Here is a 23292-nt window from a genome sequence, read left to right as displayed (position 1 = left end):
AACCGTCTGCGAAAAGCATAAATATAGCTGAATATTATCTGCAAAGGTGTAGAACTGAGTTTTGTATTTTCTGAGAATGGACCCCAAAGGCAGCATGTATGAGACCGGGCCCAGAATGGATCCTTGGGGGACTCCACAGATAAGTGACACTGCAGCAGAGGAGTAATGGGTGCAACTAAGACTTTATTTTACTAGAAAATAAAACCGTTTAGAGGAAAAAGAAACTTGAGGAAACCTTTATTAGAAGAATTTACTGAGGATGAAGGAAAGTGAGTCACTCGTCAGCTAATTATACATCCTCCCTGAAAATAAAAATTAAGTACAAGTTTCAGAGGAACAAAATCCTCACACACACCAACAAAAAGAAGTACTTTGCCATTTTCCCCCCAGGAATGACAACTCTTGTATATGAACTCAAATCCACTTGGTGATCCGTACCATCAACATGTCAACTTACTGTATGTGAGGAATACTGGGATTCATGTAAAAATGAGCAGTGTTGTGTATAAATGTACTTTTATTCTCCATTTAGAGAAATAATGGAAATTCATTCAAATTTGCAGAACTTGCATTTTTTAAAGAATAAATAACAGATTTTTACAGAGCAAGAAGACGAATAAGGAGTGCGATTACATTTGTTTGTAAGAACTGACAAAGGAAAACCTTTCCATAAAACAGGAAATTTTCCTATAATAATCCCAAATGTCACATTTTTTTCATATAATATAGCCACACCCAACAAAAAGAGAAGTGCTTTGATAGTTTCACTCAGTTTAACTAAAGAAACGTTTATTTTATTTTATTTTTCAAGTAAAAAGCAAAGTTCAAAAAGCTGTCGTATCGCCGAAATCTTTGTTCCATTTGCTATACATATTTAGAGTAGAGGGACTAACGGTGGGCTTAATGCGCTTCAGGGAATCCTCAAAGTCTTTCATCTTGATGTTACGCATCTGAGAACATAGAAAACAAAAGTGAATGAATACATATTTAATACTGTGTAATTACACATATTTAATACTGTGTAATTACACATATTTAATACTGTGTAATTACACATATTTAATACTGTGTAATTACAAAAGCCAATCTGATGGTTTTCCTTCTTCTCACCTCACTGGCTGACATGTTGCGGACTTGGTTTGGTCCCAGCTCTGAAAGAGATCAAGTTCACATAAAATTCATTGGTTTTCCCATTAAAAATGTAAAAATGTTGCCAGAAATTAATTGATTAATCAGTCCTACCTCTAATAGGACCAAGAGCTGCATCTTTGGCCAATGACGTCAGGTCGCTTCCTGAATATCCTGCAGTCGCTCTGTCAGTTAACAACATTTTATTTATATCAGCTTAAAGGGGACATACATACAAATCTAACTTTTAGCATATTTTTATGCTGTCATGTGGGTTTCTACTGCCTCTACGAACACATGAAGCATTGTAACAGCAGCAGGACACTCACTTTGCGAGGCAAGACAGCTCGCTCGAGCTCAGTGGATTCCCGTGTTTGCCCAAAAGGTTTGTCATCAGAGTGAGTCTCGTCTAAAGAGTTAGAAAACTTCTTTTAAAAAGGAAACAAAAAGCATCTTGCAACAAAACAAAAAAAAAAAAAACATGCATGGGTGATAATTACCTTCTCATCTGGCAGAGCGACATACACCCTTTTTGCAAAGCGCCTGTCAGATAAACATTTATCAGTAGCAGTGACATATTTTTAAATCAAACATAAAACAATCACGTATGGCTGCACTGCTTACCTTAGGACTGCTTCATCAAGCTCCTGAGGCCTGTTAGTTGCTCCCATGACCAGAACCCTGTCATCCCCTCCTGACTGCACCTGAAATCCAGAAAGGCAGATGTGAAAATGACACCGGTGTGTTCTCAGGTGTTCAAGAATAAATTCCTGACACTCTTACCCCATCAAATTCGATGAGGAACTCTGTCTTTAAGCGACGAGAGGCATCGTGTTCCCCCTCCCTCCTCTCACAGAGTAAGCTGTCCACTTCGTCTAAGAATTAAAAGTGATATTAAAAGGTTAATTTATGAACCAAGATGTCAAAGTTAAACTGTGGAAGACAGTACTACGGACCAATAAAGATGACTGAAGGCTGCAGTTCTCTTGCAACTGCAAAGAGAGCTCGTACAAGCTTCTCGCCCTCTCCTACCTGTGACAGTGATAAGAAACATTTGAAAACACCACAGATTACAGTGTGGCTGCAGAAAAGTAAGCAATTTATAAATCTACTCACATATTTAGATGTCAAACTAGCTGCACTAATGTTGAAAAAAGTAGCATTAGACTCTGCAGCGACTGCTTTGGCCTGGAAAGGAGGAATAGCATCTGTAATTCAGCTAATAACAGCAGGATGGTGATACATGCATACAAGCAATCAAGGTTGTTGTGTTAAAATGGATGCGCTACATACCAGCATGGTTTTTCCATTTCCAGGTGGGCCAAATAAAAGCAAACCACGTGCAGGTGCTCTCAGACCTGTAAACAGCTAAACAGACCATAGGAGATGGTGTCAGGTTAAACACTTAAAGCACAGATGCTTTATGAAGACAGAAATATAGTAAAGCTCGTAACCTCCGGTCTTAAGGAAGGAAGGATCACAATTTCTTGGAGTGCTTGTTTAGCTAGATCTTGTCCAGCAATGTCTTCAAAAGATACAGACGCTCCCCTGCCGAGCACATTTTAAATGTAGCATCTTTATTTAATTCTGTATTTTGCAGATTGCAAAAGCATTATTATCTTGTTATGAATACCTGTCAACTATTTCATTAAGAATCAAGCTGGCCAGCTTGCTGTCCACATTTTTGAAGTGTTTCATGTCCCTCTTTGGGGGTTGCTTCACAGGTCTTCCATTTGGGACTTTTCCCATCCTGGGGTTCACCTGAATTGATTTAAGCAGAAATCATTACACAACGTGAACCCTTCAGTATCACGTGATTACACTTTACATGGTGAAGAATCAAAACACCTTTGCATCAGCAGGTCTTGGTGATGGTCTGGCAGCAGTGGAGGGCCTAAAGTTAGTGGACAACCCTGAAGCTGAAGGCTGGCTTTTAGGCTTAGGGAGGCTTGAGCCAGACAGAGGATTGTTTTTGCTTTTAGATGCCAATGTGGCCTCTGTGAGGAAAGAACAGGAAAATAGGTTATTTAGCTTTGATGCCAGCAGGGTGTTAGTCAGCTCAAATGACACCTACCTAACAAAGCAAGCCTGTCTTTCGCCATGGTGAGATTGGTAACCATTTTATCTTGCAGCCTCTTTGATCGATCATCTGACAAAACAACACAGAATTCATGGCTAAATGTTCCTAACACAAAACATCACGGAACAGAGGAGTGTTAACGTTTCTACCTGTTCCAGTAATCTCTATGGCGATACCCTTTTCAAGCTCAGCGATTCCTTTCTTGTACCACTGCACAGCTTCTCCCTTAGCCACTATTATCACATGATGGCGTTTATAACAAACTGTCACACAAAACATCCGCTGATCGATACTCAAACAAATAAACCAACCTGAATCATCCTCGTCGATCCTCAGTGCCTTCGAAATATACTCAAACGCCTGTTTATGATAGTTTTTAATAAGTTCTCCGCTGCTATTAGTTGCGTTTATTTTAGCCGACATTACTGATGCGTTACTTCCTCCCTAATCGCGGTTGTTACAAATTCTCTAAGAAGGGAAATATACATTTAGCATTTAAAAAACATGCGAAGGTGGCGAAACATCGGTATATGTTTAGTAAACTAACCCTTCACTGTGATATTCTTTTGTTTTTAGAGTCCATGCAAGCAGCTACCGCTAACTTCCGCTTTCCCTTGTACACAAACAACAGACTCCGCCCGCTTCCGCATCTTCTCTTTGGTGTAAACTCCTAGCGCCCCCTGCCGTAGTGGAGAAACATTGTCTTGTGTCGTTTTCCATTTTTACAGTCAAAATTTCTAACCAAATTTTAAAATAAAAATATAATAAATAATATTTGTTGCAAAAAACAGGTTTCCGCCTGCTTTTCCACCGATTTCGTTACCATTTTACCCATTTTTGTGTGATTATAGAACACCAATTTGTAAAGTAATTACTAGAAACATTTAACCATATTTATAATAATAATAATAGTTTCACTATATATATTCACTATATATATCGTTATATATCGTTATTTTTCCTTGACTTGTACATAATGTTCTTTTTAATTTTCACGAATTCACATGTCATTCAAAACAATGACTGCTATTTTCAACTCAGAAGAAATCAGAAAAGATTTTGAACTCAAATGACAATTCATGAAAGAAATTTGAGAAAAACCTTTAGACATTATAATGATGCATTACAAACGTGTCGACAGCTGTTATTGATAGCATCTAGATTCTTAATTGTTTTGGTTTCAACCATAACGTTAAGCTTGTATGATTCATTTTCTGCCATGTGTGCTCACCACAGCTCACTTGACGGCCCAACGTTTTGTAACCAAACAACCATTCTGGACTTGTTTCCGCCCCTTTCCAATTCCCACCAATGATGTTTCCCTACAAAATCAATTCACCAATCATAAGACGTGACATCACTTCGACAACAGTTTTAGCCGCGCCCCTTCTACCTGGCTAGCAAAAGAAGTCTCAGTAATCCTCAAATACCTACTGTGACAGTTTAAAGGTTTTATATTGGGCTAGCTAGTGTTTGTTGTCGGCGCAATACTGTTTTATTTGTGCCTATAAGGAGTTATATCGCCAGATTGCCGAACAAACTAACTTCACTTATTAACCGGTAACAACCATCGACATTAATATAACAACACAGGGGCCAGTACAGTGAGCTTGCTATCCCAGCTGTCTCGACAGCCGGACTGCCCTTTGTCTATTCGAGCAAGGTAGCTAGCAGGCGTTATTTCATCTGTCAGCTAGCTAACGCAGGGTTTTTGCAGTTCTGTTTTATTTTTATTTTGCTATAAAGAAGTTAAGGAAATCAAGATAGGCGGCTTGGGAACCAAGATGTCAAATCGAGTGGTGTGCAGAGAAGCAAGTCACGCCGGGAGCTGGTACTCCGCTTCGGGTAACTGTCGGCACTTTGCGTTAGCACACCGAGCGCTAGCTGTTGTTGTTTTTTATTTTCCTTTGTATGTCAGCATGCCTCGTTGGTTTTGTCTGTCGCTTTATTTAGTAAAACTTTAAACATCGTTGGGTTTATAACGTTTCTCTTCGTATATTGCCCGAGGAGGCTGTTAAAGCCGACGATGTCATGCTAATCTAGATGATTCAAATAAAAGCCGGTTAGCTAACATTTACCAGCTTCTGACAGCCTGTTCTGTGTCATCCCACGAGGAACATGTGTGTTTTGTGGTCATTTATTGTTGATCATGCCGCAAAAGAATAAAATAAAGCGGGATTTTGTTGGACAAATTTGTTACAGGCTATAGCTATTCAGAGCTAACTTGGCTAATATTAGACCTCCCTGGCCTACACGCTAACTCGACAACTCCAGAAAACAACCAAAGCTAAACCAGCTTAAGCTGTTTTAATTGTTGTGATCGTTTTGGTTTCTCACTGCGACTTCCTTAACTGTGAAATGTTCTCAGCCATGAAACAAAGGACTGGGTTGGGCTGGGCAGAAAACTGGAGTTTCATGTTGTACCCCTTCCCCCAGTTCATAAACAGGAAGCCTTTTCTATTTTTGAACCCACCAAACATTTAGTTATTCCATTTGTAATCCAGCGAAACCTTCCTCATATATACTTTCAGCTAACCTAAATAAAAACATGCATAGATATGATCGTAGTAGTTAAACACTGCCTGTACATTTATTTGTTGAGTTTAGGCTGTTCTAGATCTCTTTTTTTCATTCAGGTCAGAACCTCTTTATGCTGTTCTCTGGTTTGGATCAGAACACATCTTCTGCTGATTAACAGTAATAGATTGTATGGCTCATATATGGATTGTTTATGTTACAGTGATGAAATATGTGCTGCAGAATGCTTAGAAAATCAAATCGTACACTTATCTGGATTTAAATATCTGAACATGATCCGTACACCAGCTCATTGATGTCATTAGGGTGCGACAGGGACTCTGGGACTGGGAGTTCCCTCTATGATTGGAGGGTTACCGGTTTGACCCAGGCTTTATCCGTGCAGGCTGTTATATTCTGGGGCAAGATGCTTCACCCTCCTTGCCTGCTGGTTGTGGTCAGACATACCAGTGGTGCCAAATGTGTGGCAGCCTCTTTACTGCCAGTGTGCCCTAGGGCAGCTGTAGCTACAATGTAGCTCATCACCATCAGTGTGTGTGTTTATGCCAGAACCATGAACATCTGGTTCTAATCTAATCGTGTTTATGTTGCAGTAAAAAAGCAATGGCGCTGTTTAAAGATTTATTCAACTGATATGAATTTGTTTTTTGACTTTTGCAGGATCCCAGCTGAATGCACAACTAGAGGGATGGCTGTCTCAAGCACAGTCCTCGATCAGACCTGCCAGAGCCATCATAGCACCGTAACAACATAAAGACTATCTATTTAAAAAGTACCTGAAGGGCCTGTAATGATGTTTTCTTTATGTCTTTGCTTACAGCCATGCCGGGTATACCTACTGTGGTGCTTGTGCAGCACATGCCTACAAGCAGGTTGATCCCACTGTTACGTAAGTCGTTCAGCTAAAATGTTGCACTTTTCACATTTGGGTCAGCATGGCCCAGCCCTGGTAGGGTAATTGTGTTTACATCTCTATAATCTGTGCATTTTCTGTGCTCAGCCGACCTTTTTTCTTCTTCTTTTAAACCTGCTTCCCGGCAGCCAACTTGAAGCTGAGCTGACCCAACACACTCGGTACGGACTGACTGGCCGAGAAGGACCTGGCTGCAGCACGCAGAAAGGGGCAGTGTCGAGCCAGTTGTCAGACTCATACCATATTTGGAAATCACGCAAATGCATTCCGGAACTGAAGGGGGTGCTGTAGCAAATATCACCTAAAACGCAAGATGGAGGAGGACGGAGTTGAGAGGTTGACTGAACAGTTTTTGTGAAGGTTCCATATCATCATAAGATATGACAAACCCTGTTCTGGCTGCATTCATGCATTTTCCTGTCTCCACTGAAATGAGGTCGATGTAAAGATTTTTCCTGTAAATGGGAGAAAGTAGCCCACTACCAAGTCTCCCCCTGAAGCTAGTCTGGTCTCGGTTCTGAGACCTGGATATTCTGACAGATTACTTCTGGAATAAATTCTACTGGAACGCCACCGTAAAAACCATAAATCCCATCCACAGAGACACCCGTGATGGCAAGAGGTGTGTGTGCTGGGCACCATGTTAGTTGCATCAGATTCAGCAGTGCAGTCGTTAGTGTCAGACCGGAGTGGAGTTTTGTGCAGGTTTGCCTCCGGGTCTTTATTGTTTTCTTTTTTAGCAACACTTGCTGGTATTCTGTTTTAAACCCTTTATTGGTAAACTGTTTAAATTATAAGGACTAATCTGTTTGTTCTTTACTTTCTTTGTTTATTTAGCCAGTGTGAGTCCGTGTGTGAGCAGAGGATCAACTAAAATGCTGCTTGGAAACGACTACATTCAAAGATCTTTAGAGACATAAAATGTTTCGCAGAAAATATTAAAAAAAAAAACCTAGAATATAAATAAATGACTGCCGACACCACCTAGAGTCGAGCCAACGTCAGCAGAGGGCGAAACGAAACAAAGGCAGATTTCGGTGCCACTGGACTACCATAGAAATACAAAACTGTGATCAGAGCGGCCACGGGCAGAGATTCACTGACAGGAACCTACCTTTTCATGTTGGGATATAAATTCAGGTTTTGCCATGTAGCAAATCTTGCTTCATTTGAACATAGAACAGAGTATTAACAATCGTAAACTAGTAACAGCCGTAGTTCTGGTCTGACAGCCGACCCGACACTGCCCACTTCAGTTCCGGAACGTAAGTGTTGCATTTTCCAAATATGGTACGGGTCTGACAACTGGCCCGACGCCGCCCCTTTCTGCGTGCTGCAGCCGGGTGTACTGGGATTGGCCGGCTGAAGTTCATGTCTGCCCAATAGGGGGAGCCTCTGACTGCTGGTTAGATTCAACCAGCCGTGACTTCCTGCATGCACGGTCCATGATCACTGCTCAGTGAGACAGTAGGAAGCAGTGTGCTTTATGACAGAGGATGCTTTGGTTTACTAACTTAAAGAGGACACCACAGACTTGGTAATGCACCTTTTGCCCCGCCCACATGCTCACAGACATCCACGTTCCTGAGAAGGCTGTGTGAACAGAACAAAACCTGGCTGTGCAGGAATGGGCTGACCCAACCAAGACCGGACCGGGCCGGGCCTCATGTGAAAATGCCATCATTTATCTTAATTCTTATCTTGCAACAGCAATAAAACCGATGTTTTTTGGCTAACAGAAGGTTGTGCTGGTGATGAATGTTTTCCTGTGAGTGAGATAAAGTTTTGCTTCCGATCAGTCGTAGGGTGTTCATTCTGGGACCTTCACATCACGTGCCCCTCTCCCGCTGTGCCCTGTCACCTGCAGACATCTATAGAACACCGCTCTATGACCTGAGAATTGACCAGAAGGGTACTCACTGTTATTCTCTTATATTTACTCTTATTCGTGTCTCAGACGTGTGTGTGAATGCATTGATGGAATAGCCTAGTTGTAATTTAAAGTGCATTTTAACCGTCTAACTGCAACTGTACACATCTTCTCACTCATTCTAAATCACTGCATTAAAGCATTTTACTCAGCTCTCATTGAGATTCTGAATCTGGAAAGAACATGCAGCTGCAAAAGTCATTTAGCCAATCGAACGCACCGACGACATGCATACATTAAAGGTAAAACCTCTCTCTTGCAGTTTACGCTGACCTCTGGAAGACTGGGTTGTTTGAGAGGATGAGTGTGCAGACAGATGAAGATGAGCACAGCATTGAAATGCACTTGCCTTATACTGCAAAAGCCATGGAGAGGTAATGCAATTCACCGTAAACAACTTTAAATGGAAATAAGCTACAGAATGAAACATTTTCCTTACTTCGGACTAAATAATACGGTTAAAACCAGATGAATGAGCCTTTTCTGCTGGTTGGTGGCTGAGCTCTGCTTTCTCATAAGCTTAACACAAAAAGCAGCTTTTGGTAATGTAATGCTATAATTATGGAGCTTGTGGCATGTGTGGTTATCACACCAGCTAGACAAGTATCGGGTTTGTTAGCCACGCCTAAATCTGATGGGAACTTTGTCCTTTATCCTGATTGTTTGTGAAACTTTTTCCCAGCAATGAAATCCACAAAAATTGAAAGTCCAGATACCACCAGAGTAAAACACACGGCGTCGTGTTAGACAAAAACTAGATTTGGAATTATCAGTTAAAATGAGTTTCATACAAACCAACCAGAAACTATTCTGAGTGAAAGCCGCTGCTCCTTATCGTCTTCCAAACATTTAATAACTGAAGATTTTCTGTTTTGGCACCAAAAAGCTGCTTCTGCAATCAGAATTTAGCTCCAGGTTCTTCTTCGTGTAAATCTGATCCTCTACATCTGGAAGCCATATTTGTCTCATTGGGCGTGTCCCAATCCAGGGCCTTCATCCCTCCGAGTACGCATTTTAAATTGGGTTATGTCACGTTGAAGGAACAAGTCCATCCGAGTTTGAAGGCTTCACAAATGTCTCCTCACATTCCCTGAATCTTGAGTCCAGTGTGCCCTCATAGGCAAAAGCTATCCCAGGGTTCATTTTGGGTCAACTGGGAGATTTTTGTTTTTGCAATAATGGCGAAGGACCCTGGATTACAGTTTTAGATGTTAACATGTGGTAAAAAAATTATATTTGTTGTGCTTTCTTCTTGTGAACCTGTCAGTGCACCCCAGCGCAGCTGTGGCTACGATGTAGCTCATCACCATCAGAGTGTGAATGTGTGTGGATGCGAGAATAACTGATTGTGTTGTGAAGCGCCTTGGTGGTGGTGGTGGTGGTGGGGGGGGGGGGGGGGGGGGTTGGAACCCCAAGAAGGCGCCATACAAATGGCCATTTACCATTTTGGTTTCAATATTTGAAAAGTCAAAAGTTTTAGAAGAATCCTCATAAAAGAGCTTGACACCATATTTCTTCATGTGTTTCTGGTAGGTGTGATTTTACAGTTGTGGTCAGAAGTTTACATACACTTGTAAAAAATATAATATAATGGCTCTACTGAGTGTCCCGTTATTTCTAAAACTCTGATTTTTCTCTGATAGAGTGATTGGAACAGATACTTCTTTGTCACAAAAAACATTCATGAAGTTTGGTTCTTTAATGTCTTTATTATGGGTTAACAGAGAAAAGTGATCACATCTGCTGGGTCACAAATATACATACAGCAACATGATCTAGCAATTTTGGTGACTTAGAAACGTGTCAGTGAACTGAGCTTCATAGCATGGCCTCTTAACTTCTTGTGAGTGATTATGAGTGACTACAGCGGGTGACTTCTCTTAGGCCAGGTAAATAGGGCTCATTGGATACAAACGCCCACAAACGCTACAATGGGAAAGTCAAAGGAGCTCAGCATGGATCTGAAAAAGCGAATTATTGACTTGAACAAGTCAGGAAAGTCACTTGGGACCATTTCAAAGCAGCTGCAGGTCCCAAGAGCAACAGTGCAAACAACTGTTTGTAAGTATAAGGTTCATGGCACTGTTTCATCACTGCCAAGATCAGGAAGAAAACGCAAGCTATCACCTGCTGCTGAGAGAAAATTGGTCAGGAGGGTAAAGAGGGAACCAAGAATCACCAAAAAGCAGATCTGCCAAGAATTAGAAGCTGCTGGAACACAGGTGTCATTGTCCACAGTCAAACGTGTTTTGCATCTCCATGGACTGAGAGGCTGCCGTGCAAGAAGGAAGCCCTGGCTCCAAAAGCGGCACCTTAAGGCTCGACTGAAGTTTGCTGCTGATCACATGGACAAAGATAAGACCTTCTGGAGGAAAGTTCTGTGGTCAGACGAAACGAAAATCGAGCTTTTTGGCCACAATGCCCAGCAATATGTTTGGAGGAGAAAAGGTGAGGCCTTTCACCCCAAGAACACCATGCCTACAGTCAAGCATGGTGGTGGGAATATTATGCTGTGGGGCTGTTTTGCTGCCAATGGAACTGGTGCTTTACAGAGAGTAAATGGGATAATGAAGAAGGAGGATTACCTTCACATTCTTCAACATAACCTAAAATCATCAGTACGAAGGTTGGGTCTTGGGCGCAGTTGGGTGTTCCAACAGGACAATGACCCCAAACACACATCAAAAGTGGTAAAGGAATGGCTAAATCAGGCTAGAATAAGGGTTTTAGAATGGCCTTCCCAAAGTCCTGACTTAAACCCCATTGAAAACATGTGGACAGTGCTGAAGAAACAAGTCCATGTCAGAAAGCCATCAAATTTAACTGAACTTCACCAATTCTGTCAAGAGGAGTGGTCAAAGATTCAACCAGAAGCTTGCCAGAAGCTTGTGGATGGCTACCAAAAGCGCCTAATAGAAGTGAAAATGGCTAAGGGACATGTAACCAAATATTAGCACTGCTGTATGTATATTTGTGACCCAGCAAATGTGATCACTTTTCTCTGTTAACCCATAATAAAGACATTAAAGAACCAAACTTCATGAATGTTTTTGTGACAAAGAAGTATCTGTTCCAATCACTCTATCAGAGAAAAATCAGAGTTTTAGAAATAACGGGACACTCAGTAGAGCCATTCTATTATATTTTTTACAAGTCTATGTAAACTTCTGACCACAACTGTAGCTTCTGTTCAGCGTGTCGTGGTTGCTAGGCGACAGGCAATATGCTGAGGTAAGGGTGGGAATAAAATCTGAAGGCTTGACCGTCTAAATTCACAGCTGCTCATTTCTGGTCGTAGCGGTCGAGGAAGGACCTGACCTACGTGGACCGGGTAGGACGTGTCCTTACAACAACACTACCCCTGGACTTGGTCACACTCATTATGGACCTGGAGTTCTCCGGCTATTTGTGGCCATCTTGCATCACTACAACTCATAATACTAGAATCAGGCATCTTTTTTCACATTGTCCTTTAAGCCATTAACCCAGATGTGTTTTAGTTACCGTCTGCAGACTGCAGGATGGACAAAATATGTCCATTTGCTTTTAAAAACGAACAGCGACTTGTAGTCGCACTGATACGGTCGCACGTGGGTAAATGGTAAATGACCTGTATTTGTATAGCACCTTCTTAGGATTCTACAATCCCCCCAAGGTGCTTCACAACACTATCAGTCATTCAACCATTCACACGCTGGTGATGAAGAGCTACATCGTAGCCACAGCTGCCCTGGGGCGCACTGACGGGAGCGAGGCTGCCGAACACTGGCACCACCGGTCCCTCTGACCACCACCAGCAGGCAATGTGGGTTAAATGTCTTGCCCAACGACACGACAGCAACATTCTCTGTCAGGAGCCGGGATTAAACCCACAACTTTCCGATTGCTAGAAAACCCGCTCTACCTCCCTTTATATAGTTTATATGTTGAAAATCCTCCAGCTGTAAGCTTGAAATAAAGACTGTGGTGAGGGATACTCCAGTTGTTAATTTGGTGATCTGCTGTTCCAGCCACAAAGATGAGTTCAGTATCGTTCCTGTGCTTGTGGGCGCTCTGAGTGAGTCTAAGGAGCAGGAATATGGGAAGCTGCTCAGCAAATACCTGGCAGACCCTTCAAACCTCTTCATAATCTCCTCAGACTTCTGCCACTGGGGTGAGTTGACAACAGAAGAAGACACGCATAAAAAGACGCTGGGTCTTGGAAGAAATTGGACTTTTTTAAGCTGTATAATATGAATGTGACAAAACTGATCTCAGCTGTTTGCTTTTGTTTGTTGAAGGTCAGCGGTTTCGTTACACGTACTACGATGAATCTCAAGGAGAGATCTACAGGTCTATTGAGCACCTAGATAAAATGGTAACGGAGACTGATTCAAGCGCATTTGTAGTTGATCTGTTGCATGTTGTTAGAACTGGTCTAAATGTGTGCATCACAAAAGAGAGAACCAATGTGAATGTCATTAGCTTTGAGGAAATGTGGAGCTTGTTTAAGTTGTGTTGCTTGATTTTGTTCATCGTCTTGACAGGGAATGAGCATTATAGAGCAGCTGGATCCGATGTCATTCACCAACTACTTGAAGAAGTACCGCAACACCATCTGTGGACGCCACCCAATCGGAGTGCTGCTAAATGTAAGTGCTACAGAGGAACAAGTCTGGGTGTTCTCCTAGGGGTGCAAATGTGCAATTATCGTTTGGGGAAGCTAATGCTAAATGTTGCTTAAAAATACCTGGTGGCATATTTAGCAGCACTTATAACCCAAATTATGACCCTTTGGCTTTCCATACTCTTTATTTAGTGTATTATATAGCCTTACTAAACTCCTTAAACATTATTGCACTTAAGTTTTGTTTTTTACCTCCGGTTAAAGGCCTGCTGTGCCTTGAACTAAAAATAGATCGATATATCGACTGACCGATTTCATCGGGATGATATTGACCATTTTTTTTATTATATGGGCATCAGCCGATATACCTCTTAGTAAAGCCAATTTAAAAACAGGCACATCTGCAGGCAGCGTGATGCTGCTGCTGAATTTGATTTAAATGCACTTTTACATTCCTAAAAACATCTGCATAATAAATGCTCTAAAATATTATTAACCGACGTTTCTTTTTATTCGCCTGTTTTATCTTCAATGCTTGGTCACATATTTATCTGTAGGTAAATGTTTGTTTGATGTTAATACTGTGCAGGGTTCAACATCAAGATTCAAGTGTTCAGAGTTCCAAGATGGATCCAATAAGTCTCCTCCCTTTCATTCCTGGCTCCGCTTTGCCTTAAACCTAGCCTGGCAAGCCAGACTAAATAAATGTATTATTTAGTCTGGCCACGCTCCACTGACGGCTCTCGGTTGTGGGGCGGGTTCTACCGTTGTCTTTCAAATGATCTCCGCATTCCACTGGACAATGAATGTGACATACTCTTGTTTCACTCTGTTGCATCATCCCACCCACCAGGCATATAGAGTGCCCTGATTGGCCCACAAAGCAGATAAAGCTCTGTGATTTGTTCACTAAGCAGATAGAGCACTATGATTGGCCCACCATTATGGACCAATCACAGCTCTTTATGTGTTTGAAACCCCTCTAGAGAGCTGTGATTGGCTAGCCAGAGTCCTGGTAGGAGCTGCTGAGGTTCCAATGGAGCATGCCTAGACCAAACTTTGCAAAGCAAGAATTTGGTCTAGTTCACTAGGCTACCTTAAACCCTGAATCGCACAAATGTTGTACTTCAATTTAAATGAAAACTAATGTTTGTTTCGACCACGCTTGTCTCCTAAGTTGAGATTTATCAACTTGTAAAAATTTGTAATTACTATGACTACAAATCTGATGTCTTCACGTCGCAAATATGACATCACCGCGGAATCTCCGCTGTCCTAGCATAGCTGCTACTCACCACTCGGCAAGATTTATGATGGTTCTTTCCTCCTGGATGAAGGATTCAAAGTTTGCTGAACTCACAGCCATTTTTTCCTCTGCTTTTCTCCGTGTCTGGTTCGATGACATCAATTTGGCAAAGCGCATTTGTAGTCCTGGACGTATTTTCACACAAAACCTAAAATAACTTTTGCCCCTTCTCAAAGTTGTGCCTTCTTGGCATCAGAATGTGTCTTTAAAATCCACGGACATTATATATGAAACCCATGGCACATAAATGGGATTAGAAAATAGCGTTTTTGGCTGGTTCAGATGATCTTTCATGAATATGCAATCAAAGAGTCGGAGTACCCGGCCCGGAGGGTTACCGGGGTCCCACCCTGGAGCCAGGCCTGGGGTTGGGGCCCGTGAGCGAGCGCCTGGTGGCCGGGCTTTCGCCCATGGGGCCTGGCCGGGCCCAGCCCGAACCGGATACATGGGCTCATCCAACTGTGGACCCACCACCCGCAGGAGGAACATGAAGGGTCCGGTACAGTGTGGATCGGGTGGCAGACCAAGGCGGGAGCCTTTGCGGTCCGATCTCCGGACAAGGAAACTGGTTTTTGGGACATGGAACGTCACCTTGCTGGAGGGGAAGGAGCAGGAGCTTGTGGCAGAGGTTGAGCGGTACCGGCTAGATATAGTCGGACTCACCTCGACACATAGCATTGGCTCTGGAACCCAAGTCCTTGACAGGGGTTGGACACTCTCCTTCGCTGGAGCTGCTCCGGGTGAGAGGCAGAGGGCTGGGGTTGGCTGGGGTTGGCTTTTTGTTAGCCCCAAGACTCTCTGCCTGTGTGTTGGGGTTTACCTCGGGGGCAGAAGTTGCTGAGGTAGTCAAACAACTACACAGCGGCGGAGCCCCGGGGGCGGATGAGATTCATCCTGGGTATCTCAAGGCTATGGATGTTGTAGGGCTGTCATGGTTGACACGTCTCTGCAACATTGCGTGGTCATCGGGGGCAGTTCCTGTGGAGTGGCAGACCGGGGTGGTGGTCCCCATCTTTAAGAAGGGTGACCTGAGGGTGTGTTCCAACTATAGGGGGATCACACTCCTCAACCTCCCTGGAAAGGTCTACTCCAAGGTACTGGAGAGGAGGGTGCGATCGATAGCTGAATCTGAGATTGACGAGGAGCAATGTGGTTTTCGTCCTGGCCGTGGAACTGTGGACCAGCTCTATACCCTTGCAAGGGTGATGGAGGGGGCATGGGAGTTTGCCCAACCAATCCACATGTGTTTTGTGGATTTGGAGAAGGCTTATGACCGTGTCCCCAGGGGCACCCTGTGGGGGACGCTCCAGGAGTATGGGGTGGGTGGCTTTCTGTTAATAATGTATTAAACTTATATAGCGCTTTTCTAGACACTCAAAGACGCTTCCCACACACTCTTACATTCACACACTGCTAGTGATGGTAAGCTACTTGTAGCCACAGCCGCCCTGGGGAGGTCTGACAGAGGCGAGGCTGCCATTTGGCGCCGTCGGCCCCTCTGACCTTCACTAACACAGGCAAGTTGGGTGAAGTGTCTTGCCCAAGGACACAACAACTGGATACCCCTGGCGGGAGCTGGAATTGAACTCACGACCCTCCGATCATGAGGCAACCCGCTCTACCACCTGAGCTACTGCTGCCCCATTCAGTCCCTTTACCAGAGGAGCATGAGTTTGGTCCGCATAGCCGGTAGTAAGTCGGACCTGTTCCCAGTGAGGGTTGGACTCCGCCAGGGCTGCCCTTTGTCACCGGTTCTGTTCGTTACCTTTATGGACAGAATTTCTAGGCGCAGCCGTGGTGTGGAGTGTGTCGAGTTTGGTGGCAGGAGAATCTCGTCTCTGCTTTTTGCGGATGATGTGGTCCTCCTAGCTTCATCCAGCTCTGACCTTCAGCTCTTGCTGGGTAGGTTCGCGGCCGAGTGTGAAGTGGCTGGGATGAGGATCAGCACCTCCAAATCCGAGACCATGGTTCTCGACCGGAAAAGGGCGGCTTGCCACCTCCGGGTCGGGGGAGAGGTCCTACCTCAAGTGGAGGAGTTTAAGTATCTCGGGGTCTTGTTCACGAGTGAGGGTAGGAGGGATCGGGAGATCGACAGGCGGATTGGTTCGGCGTCTGCAGTGATGCGGACGCTGAGCCGATCTGCCGTAGTGAAGAGGGAGCTGAGCCAGAAAGCCAGGCTCTCGATTTACCGGTCGATCTACGTCCCAATCCTCACCTATGGTCATGAGCTTTGGGTAATGACCGAAAGAACGAGATCACGAATACAAGCGGCCGAAATGAGTTTCCTACGTAGGGTGGCCGGGCTCAGCCTTAAGCCTGATTTATGCTTCTCCGTCTGCGTCAGTGCGGAGACACGCAACGCCATTATCCGTCCTTGCGTAGGGCTCCGGCAGGCACGCAAGTACGTACGGAGTCGAGCCCACTTTTTAAAACATCCGTCGAACAAGACGGATTACTCAACCTTGTGATTGGTCAGGATGCCGCTGTTGTTTACAGCGCCGCCATTGCAAAGAGAGCCGAGTATAACTAGCGGCAGACTCGGAGAAGCTTGAAGAATGCCTCGCGAAAAAACTAAAAATATGAACGTTTCATCTTCCCGTGACTGGAGGGGTGAAAAGATGCGCAGCAAGCGTTTTATTTGTGGACGGAAATGACCGGAAACGTGGGTTTAGAGGTGGGGAGCGCATGAAGCGGTGGTAGAATGAGAAAAATATGTCCGTGTTAAAAGTCTCTTATATACACAAAAAACACAATATAAACACACTATCTTGGACCGATACATGACAGGATACCACAGAACAGCGCTACGCCCTCTGTTGTCCTGCTGGGCAATTGCTTTGCAACACTCTCCAGGAGACGGAGAAGCATGAGAGCAAAACGCTTCCGTCAATCCGTGCGTGTCTGTCCCTTGTGGAGCTGACGGAGAAGTATAAACCAGGCTTTAGAGATAGGGTGAGGAGCTCGGACATTCGGGAGGGACTCGGAGTAGAACCGCTTCTCCTCCGGATCGAAAGAAGTCAGTTGAGGTGGTTTGGGCATCTGGTCAGGATGCCTCCTGGACGCCTCCCCGGGGAGGTGTTTCGGGCATGTCCTGCCGGCAGGAGGCCCCCGGGTCGACCCAGGACACGCTGGAGAGGTTACATCTCCAATCTGGTCCGGTAAGACCTTGGGGTCCTGATGGAGGAGCTGGTGGAGAAGGCCGGGGAGAGGACGGTCTGGAGCTCCCTAGTTGGGATGCTGCCCCCGCGACCCGGATAAGCAGAGGAAGACGACAACGACGTTTTTGGCCCCGTTGACTTGCATTCATTTTTTTGTTCTTCTGGTGACCCATGGTTCAGAAGTAGATGGGTGTGACTTAAGCTCCCAATAAGGCAGAAAACATTTAGATATCGGCCATCAGGTGTGGGGAAATTCTTATAAAACCACTTTACAGCCGTTATTTAATCTTCCAAAAAAGGCAATAAGAATAATACATACAGTGGGGCAAAAAAGTATTTAGTCAGCCACCGATTGTGCAAGTTCTCCCACTTAAAATGATGACAGAGGTCAGTAATTTTCATCATAGGTACACTTCAACTGTGAGAGACAGAATGTGAAAAAAAAAATCCATGAATTCACATGGCAGGATTTTTAAAGAATTTATTTGTAAATCAGGGTGGAAAATAAGTATTTGGTCAATAACAAAAAATTCAACTCAATACTTTGTAACATTACCTTTGTTGGCAATAACAGAGGTCAAACGATTACTATAGGTCTTGACCAGGTTTGCACACACAGTAGCTGGTATTTTGGCCCATTCCTCCATGCAGATCTTCTCAAGAGCAGTGATGTTTTGGGGCTGTCGCCAAGCAACACAGACTTTCAACTCCCTCCACAGATTTTCTATGGGGTTGAGGTCTGGAGACTGGCTAGGCCACTCCAGGACTTTCAAATGCTTCTTACGGAGCCACTCCTTTGTTGCCCGGGCAGTGTGTTTGGGATCATTGTCGTGTTGGAAGACCCAGCCACGTTTCATCTTCAAAGCTCTCACTGATGGAAGGAGGTTTTGGCTCAGAATCTCACGATACATGGCCCCATTCATTCTGTCCTCAACACGGATCAGTCGTCCTGTCCCCTTAGCAGAAAAACAGCCCCAAAGCATGATGTTCCCACCCCCATGCTTCACAGTAGGTATGGTGTTCTTGGGATGCAACTCAGTATTCTTCTTCCTCCAAACACGACGAGTTGAGTTTATACCAAAAAGTTCTACTTTGGTTTCATCTGACCACATGACATTCTCCCAATCCTCTGCTGTATCATTCATGTGCTCTCTGGCAAACTTCAGACGGGCCTGGACATGCACTGGCTTCAGCAGCGGAACACGTCTGGCACTGCAGGATTTGGTTCCCTGCCATTGTAGTGTGTTACTGATGGTGACCTTTGTTACTGTGGTCCCAGCTCTCTGCAGGTCATTCACCAGGTCCCCCCGTGTGGTTCTGGGATTCTTGCTCACCGTTCTCATGATCGTTTTGACCCCACGGGATGAGATCTTGCGTGGAGCCCCAGATCAAGGGAGATTATCAGTGGTCTTGTATGTCTTCCATTTTCTGATAATTGCTCCCACAGTTGATCTTTTCACACCGAGCTGCTTGCCTATTGTAGATTCACTCTTCCCAGTCTGGTGCAGGCCTACAATTCTTTTCCTGGTGTCCTTCGAAAGCTCTTTGGTCTTGGCCATAGTGGAGTTTGGAGTCTGACTGTTTGAGGCTTTGGACAGGTGTCTTTTATACAGATAATGAGTTCAAACAGGTGCCATTAATACAGGTAACGAGTGGAGGACAGAAAAGCTTCTTAAAGAAGACGTTACAGGTCTGTGAGAGCCAGAGATTTTCCTTGTTTGAAGTGACCAAATACTTATTTTCCACCCTGATTTACAAATAAATTCTTTAAAAATCCTGCCATGTGAATTCATGGATTTTTTTTTCACATTCTGTCTCTCACAGTTGAAGTGTACCTATGATGTAAATTACTGACCTCTGTCATCATTTTAAGTGGGAGAACTTGCACAATCGGTGGCTGACTAAATACTTTTTTGCCCCACTGTAATGTAGGATTCTATGAGCACACCAGTAATCTATTTTTAAAATCTAATCTGTTTAAAGTCAACAATATTGTTAAATGTAACTAAGTGCAAATAATGTATAAAGCGAAAAATCTACTTCTTCCACTGAATTTACAAAAACATTTTAGGGAGAGAGAAGGAGATTATATGCTCAGAAGCCAAAATAACTCGAGACATGGTGGCGCAGTGGTTAGCACTGTTGCCTCACAGCACGAAGGTTGCAGGTTCGAAACTCTACTGTGGCCTTTCTGCGTGGAGTTCTGTGTTCTCCCCATGCATGCGTGGGTTTCCTCCGGGTACTCCGGTTCCCCCACAGATCACAACATGCCCTACAGGTTATAAATTGTAAGTCGCTCTGGATAAAAGCGTCTGCTAAATGAATAAACATAAACAATCATGTGTACGTACCACACAAAAAAGTATGACCATTTCAGTCCAAGGAGTGGTTTGGTGGAATAGCACAGAGGAAAACATAAAAAAATGTTTAACTGTTGTACAATTAAAAAAATTATATAGAAGAAAACTTTTGGAAAATGACTAATTTGCTCACGAATTATGATAGACATTAAAGACTTGGTAAAGCAATTCAAGTCAATAAGATCAACTTTTGAATTAGGATTTTGATTTGGCCTTTTATTTGAGATGTAAAAGTATAAGTGTTTATATGATTTCTTGCTAATGTGAAAAATCTAATTTTGCTTATTGATTTTGTTTATGGTGTGTGTGTGTAGAGATGTTTATTTGGATTTTGGAAATGGAAAGATGTTGAGGGATAGGGCAATGAAAAGCCTTGAGCTTCTCCCTGTTCCCCTTTAAGGACCAAAGAGGAATCTCTAAATCCTCTAAATGAAGACATTTTTATTTTGTATTTGATTTTAGTTTGTTTGAATGGTCTGAAGTGAATAAATCAATAAATCAATCAAAGTCAGCAGCAAATATTGGCTGACTGTGACCTCTACATATCGGCATCACCTGCCACCTCTCACGCCGGGTTTTAAAACCATGATCGTCTTACTGTACACTGAAAAAAACGTTACTGTTGTTGGCAAATCTTAAAAACAACGCTGCATTCAATCTCACGTGGTATCAAAAAATCTCTGATATGAATGCCTCAGAGCTACTACCACATAACATTTATCATGAGTTCTAGTCCTTTTTTTGTTGACTGCGGTCGATTTGAGTCCATCTCGAATCAACACCACAGTGACTCGGCTGTAGATGTACAACAACCCGTCCAGTGGTTAATGAGATATTTTGGCTGGAACATCAAACACTATTGCACATTGTTGAAGATAAGTGAGTAAAATAACCTGTGAGAGCAGTAAAATACCAACAAAAGAAGCGTATTTCTTGCTTGTGAACAAAATACACAGATGAGATGGATTTTAAGGGTCTAGAGGACTTCTTACAGTAGGAACGGAGCAGGTTGTGGTCATGAAGACCTCACTGTCTAGACATTTGACTTGTTTTTGTTTTTCGGGCTGCACCATGCCCGCTGCTTTGTGTAACTTGAACAGTAAAATGAGTCCTACACATGTCCTAATTGTGTAACTGTTCACGCCGTTACGCATCAATCAACACCAACTTCTCTCCCCTTTGTTTTCCAGGCCGTGGCCGAGCTTAGGAAGTCCGGATTAGAAATGAACTTTTCTTTCCTGAACTACGCCCAGTCGAGTCAGTGCAGGAACTGGCAGGACAGCTCTGTGAGTTACGCCGCTGGAGCGCTCGTCGTTCATTGAGGTCAACTTCTGCAGGGGCCACCGCGACGCCGCCACCCTGCCATTACTATCTATCGCCATAACCCCCGACCCCACCAACCCCAGTCGTGCCCACAATTCGCAGGAAGGATTTTAGTCATTCGAAGCCAATATGATAGTTTTCCATTCACTTAGGTTTTTGCAGATTTCAGATAACTCTGAAGAACAAAGGAGTCACTTTAACTGGACTTGGATTTTTTTGTGGGAACGAGAAATCTCACTTAGGTTTTTGCAGTTTGTCGCTTGTTGTTTTCCAAAAGCATTAAAAGGAAGATTTGAGTTGTTATAATGCAGCTGACCTTATTAGAACTCAACCTGTCTCTTGTAATTTTCCCCAGAAAAAAAGGAATTAAAATAAAATTTACTAATCTTCACGGAGAAGATCCAGATGTTGCCGGATAAGTTTGAGTGAAACGAGTGTTTGACTGCTCGATGCTGCTCACACCTTTACCATCGCTAACAAAGGGCTGCACCCAACAAAGCTCACTAACTCCCTACTGTACAAAAACCAAAAACAATATAAGAGTGCTTTATTATTATAACATATTTTATTCTTATTTTAGTCTTTTAGAAGTTTTTGATAGATGTAATAGTATTTACTAAACTGGTGTGTAGATTTGGGTAACGGCTTTCTCTCCTCAGCTCAGAAGCTGTGTAACACCGATTCTAGTCACATGATCCAAGCAGGAAATAGAATTTCTGTGGGCCAGAGTGCATTGTGGGTACTACAGAGATGTAATACAATCAGGTTTGTGTGTACGTCATCGACTCCCGCCACCTTAAATCTCTGTAATATCACCTCTGCCACTGGACGTTTATGTTTTACTTCATTTGTTACAGTTTTTGGTACAGTCTGAACAAGGTGACCAACATCACTTTAAATGACACGACCTATATTAGTTACGGCTTTTATTTCTTGTTTTGGTTTTTGCTTTGACTGAGAAAAGCCAAAAAATAAGAGAACAGGTAGAAAGGGCAAATGTTCACATTTAGATTTTGAAAATTCATCTAATATTTTTTTATTACTATGATACAGGATTTAACATCAACTGTAATTGTGTATTTGGGTTTATCGGGTGAACTTATTTAATAGTCGAGCACATAACCACAGGCTGATGGTTACTAACAACGGCAGGAAGTTGCTGCTGCCCTAAACTCCTCTTTATGAGCTAACTGGTTAAAGGTCCGATCCAATGGTTCTGAGTCACAAACTTGAAAAACTGACAATGGCGGCGCAGTGATTGCTGATTTAGTCGATCTCGCTAACTTTTCCCTCTGAAAGCAAATAGTTCCCACATGCAGGTGTCGGGTGAAGGCTGAAAGTCCGATCTCCAGACTCCTGACCTCTGAAGTGAATCTACAGGAAACTAGCAAAGCATGACACACTGTGCTATTGTGCCTTTTCTCGCTGTTGCACATTTATACATAAATATATAGAAAGCGTATTCTCACTTCCAGTCTTACGTTTGTTCTCGAGTTTTGTGTACTTTTCCCTCTTTGCCAACAGCTCAACACACTGAGACCTGTCCACTCTAGTGTCGCCCTCCTTGTCCTCCCTCCTGCAGGGAGAAGCGTTTCTCTTCCTGTTCACATCACTTCATTCTTGTAGCAAGAGATGAAGGCTGAAACCTCCACACTGTTCATCTTTAGTTTACGTTTGTGGATATTTGGTCTTTTTAGAAGTTTTTTCTTTGTATTTTGTTTCTCTTTTGTTTGAGAAATGGATCGCAAGCATCACAAACCTAAAGCATACTGCTTAACTACTCCTGTAATGGAGTTTTTCTGATCTCAGGTTCCACTGACAAAGCATCGCAAAAGGCTCTTCAGAAAAGGCAGAGGATTCATGTTACAAAAAAAGTAAAAATGTACTGAAAAGCACATTTGGTCTGTTGTCTTATTTTGTAATGAAGTACATTTTGCTGCGATAGTATGT

The 23292-nt window shown here is 43.3% G+C and overlaps 2 protein-coding genes across 2 annotated transcripts; one reads left to right on the top strand and one right to left on the bottom strand.

Moving 5' to 3' along the window:
- Window positions 1-163: 163 nt before the first annotated feature.
- On the bottom strand, window positions 164-3848 carry spast (spastin). The gene is made up of 16 exons (XM_015943989.3): window positions 3520-3848; window positions 3358-3441; window positions 3203-3277; window positions 2977-3125; window positions 2762-2889; window positions 2583-2676; window positions 2422-2496; window positions 2245-2316; window positions 2085-2160; window positions 1912-2003; window positions 1753-1832; window positions 1629-1671; window positions 1458-1537; window positions 1243-1313; window positions 1111-1151; window positions 164-950 (listed from the first exon to the last, which is right to left on the bottom strand). The coding sequence occupies exons 1-16, from the start codon at window positions 3629-3631 to the stop codon at window positions 825-827; spliced, it is 1398 nt and encodes a 465-aa protein (XP_015799475.1). The 5' UTR covers window positions 3632-3848; the 3' UTR covers window positions 164-824.
- Window positions 3849-4490: 642 nt separating this feature from the next.
- memo1 (mediator of cell motility 1) lies at window positions 4491-23237 on the top strand. The gene is made up of 9 exons (XM_015943990.3): window positions 4491-5053; window positions 6407-6488; window positions 6567-6635; window positions 8459-8571; window positions 8852-8963; window positions 12600-12742; window positions 12870-12946; window positions 13116-13220; window positions 21210-23237. Exons 1-9 carry the CDS (start codon window positions 4993-4995, stop codon window positions 21339-21341), a joined length of 894 nt encoding a protein of 297 aa, XP_015799476.1. The 5' UTR covers window positions 4491-4992; the 3' UTR covers window positions 21342-23237.
- Window positions 23238-23292: the final 55 nt, after the last annotated feature.

The sequence above is a fragment of the Nothobranchius furzeri genome, chromosome 12 (genome assembly GCF_043380555.1).
Source record: "Nothobranchius furzeri strain GRZ-AD chromosome 12, NfurGRZ-RIMD1, whole genome shotgun sequence".
Lineage (NCBI taxonomy): Eukaryota > Metazoa > Chordata > Actinopteri > Cyprinodontiformes > Nothobranchiidae > Nothobranchius > Nothobranchius furzeri.
The sequence above is the reverse complement of the archived record's forward strand: the minus strand, read 5'-3'. Positions and strand labels throughout refer to the sequence as shown.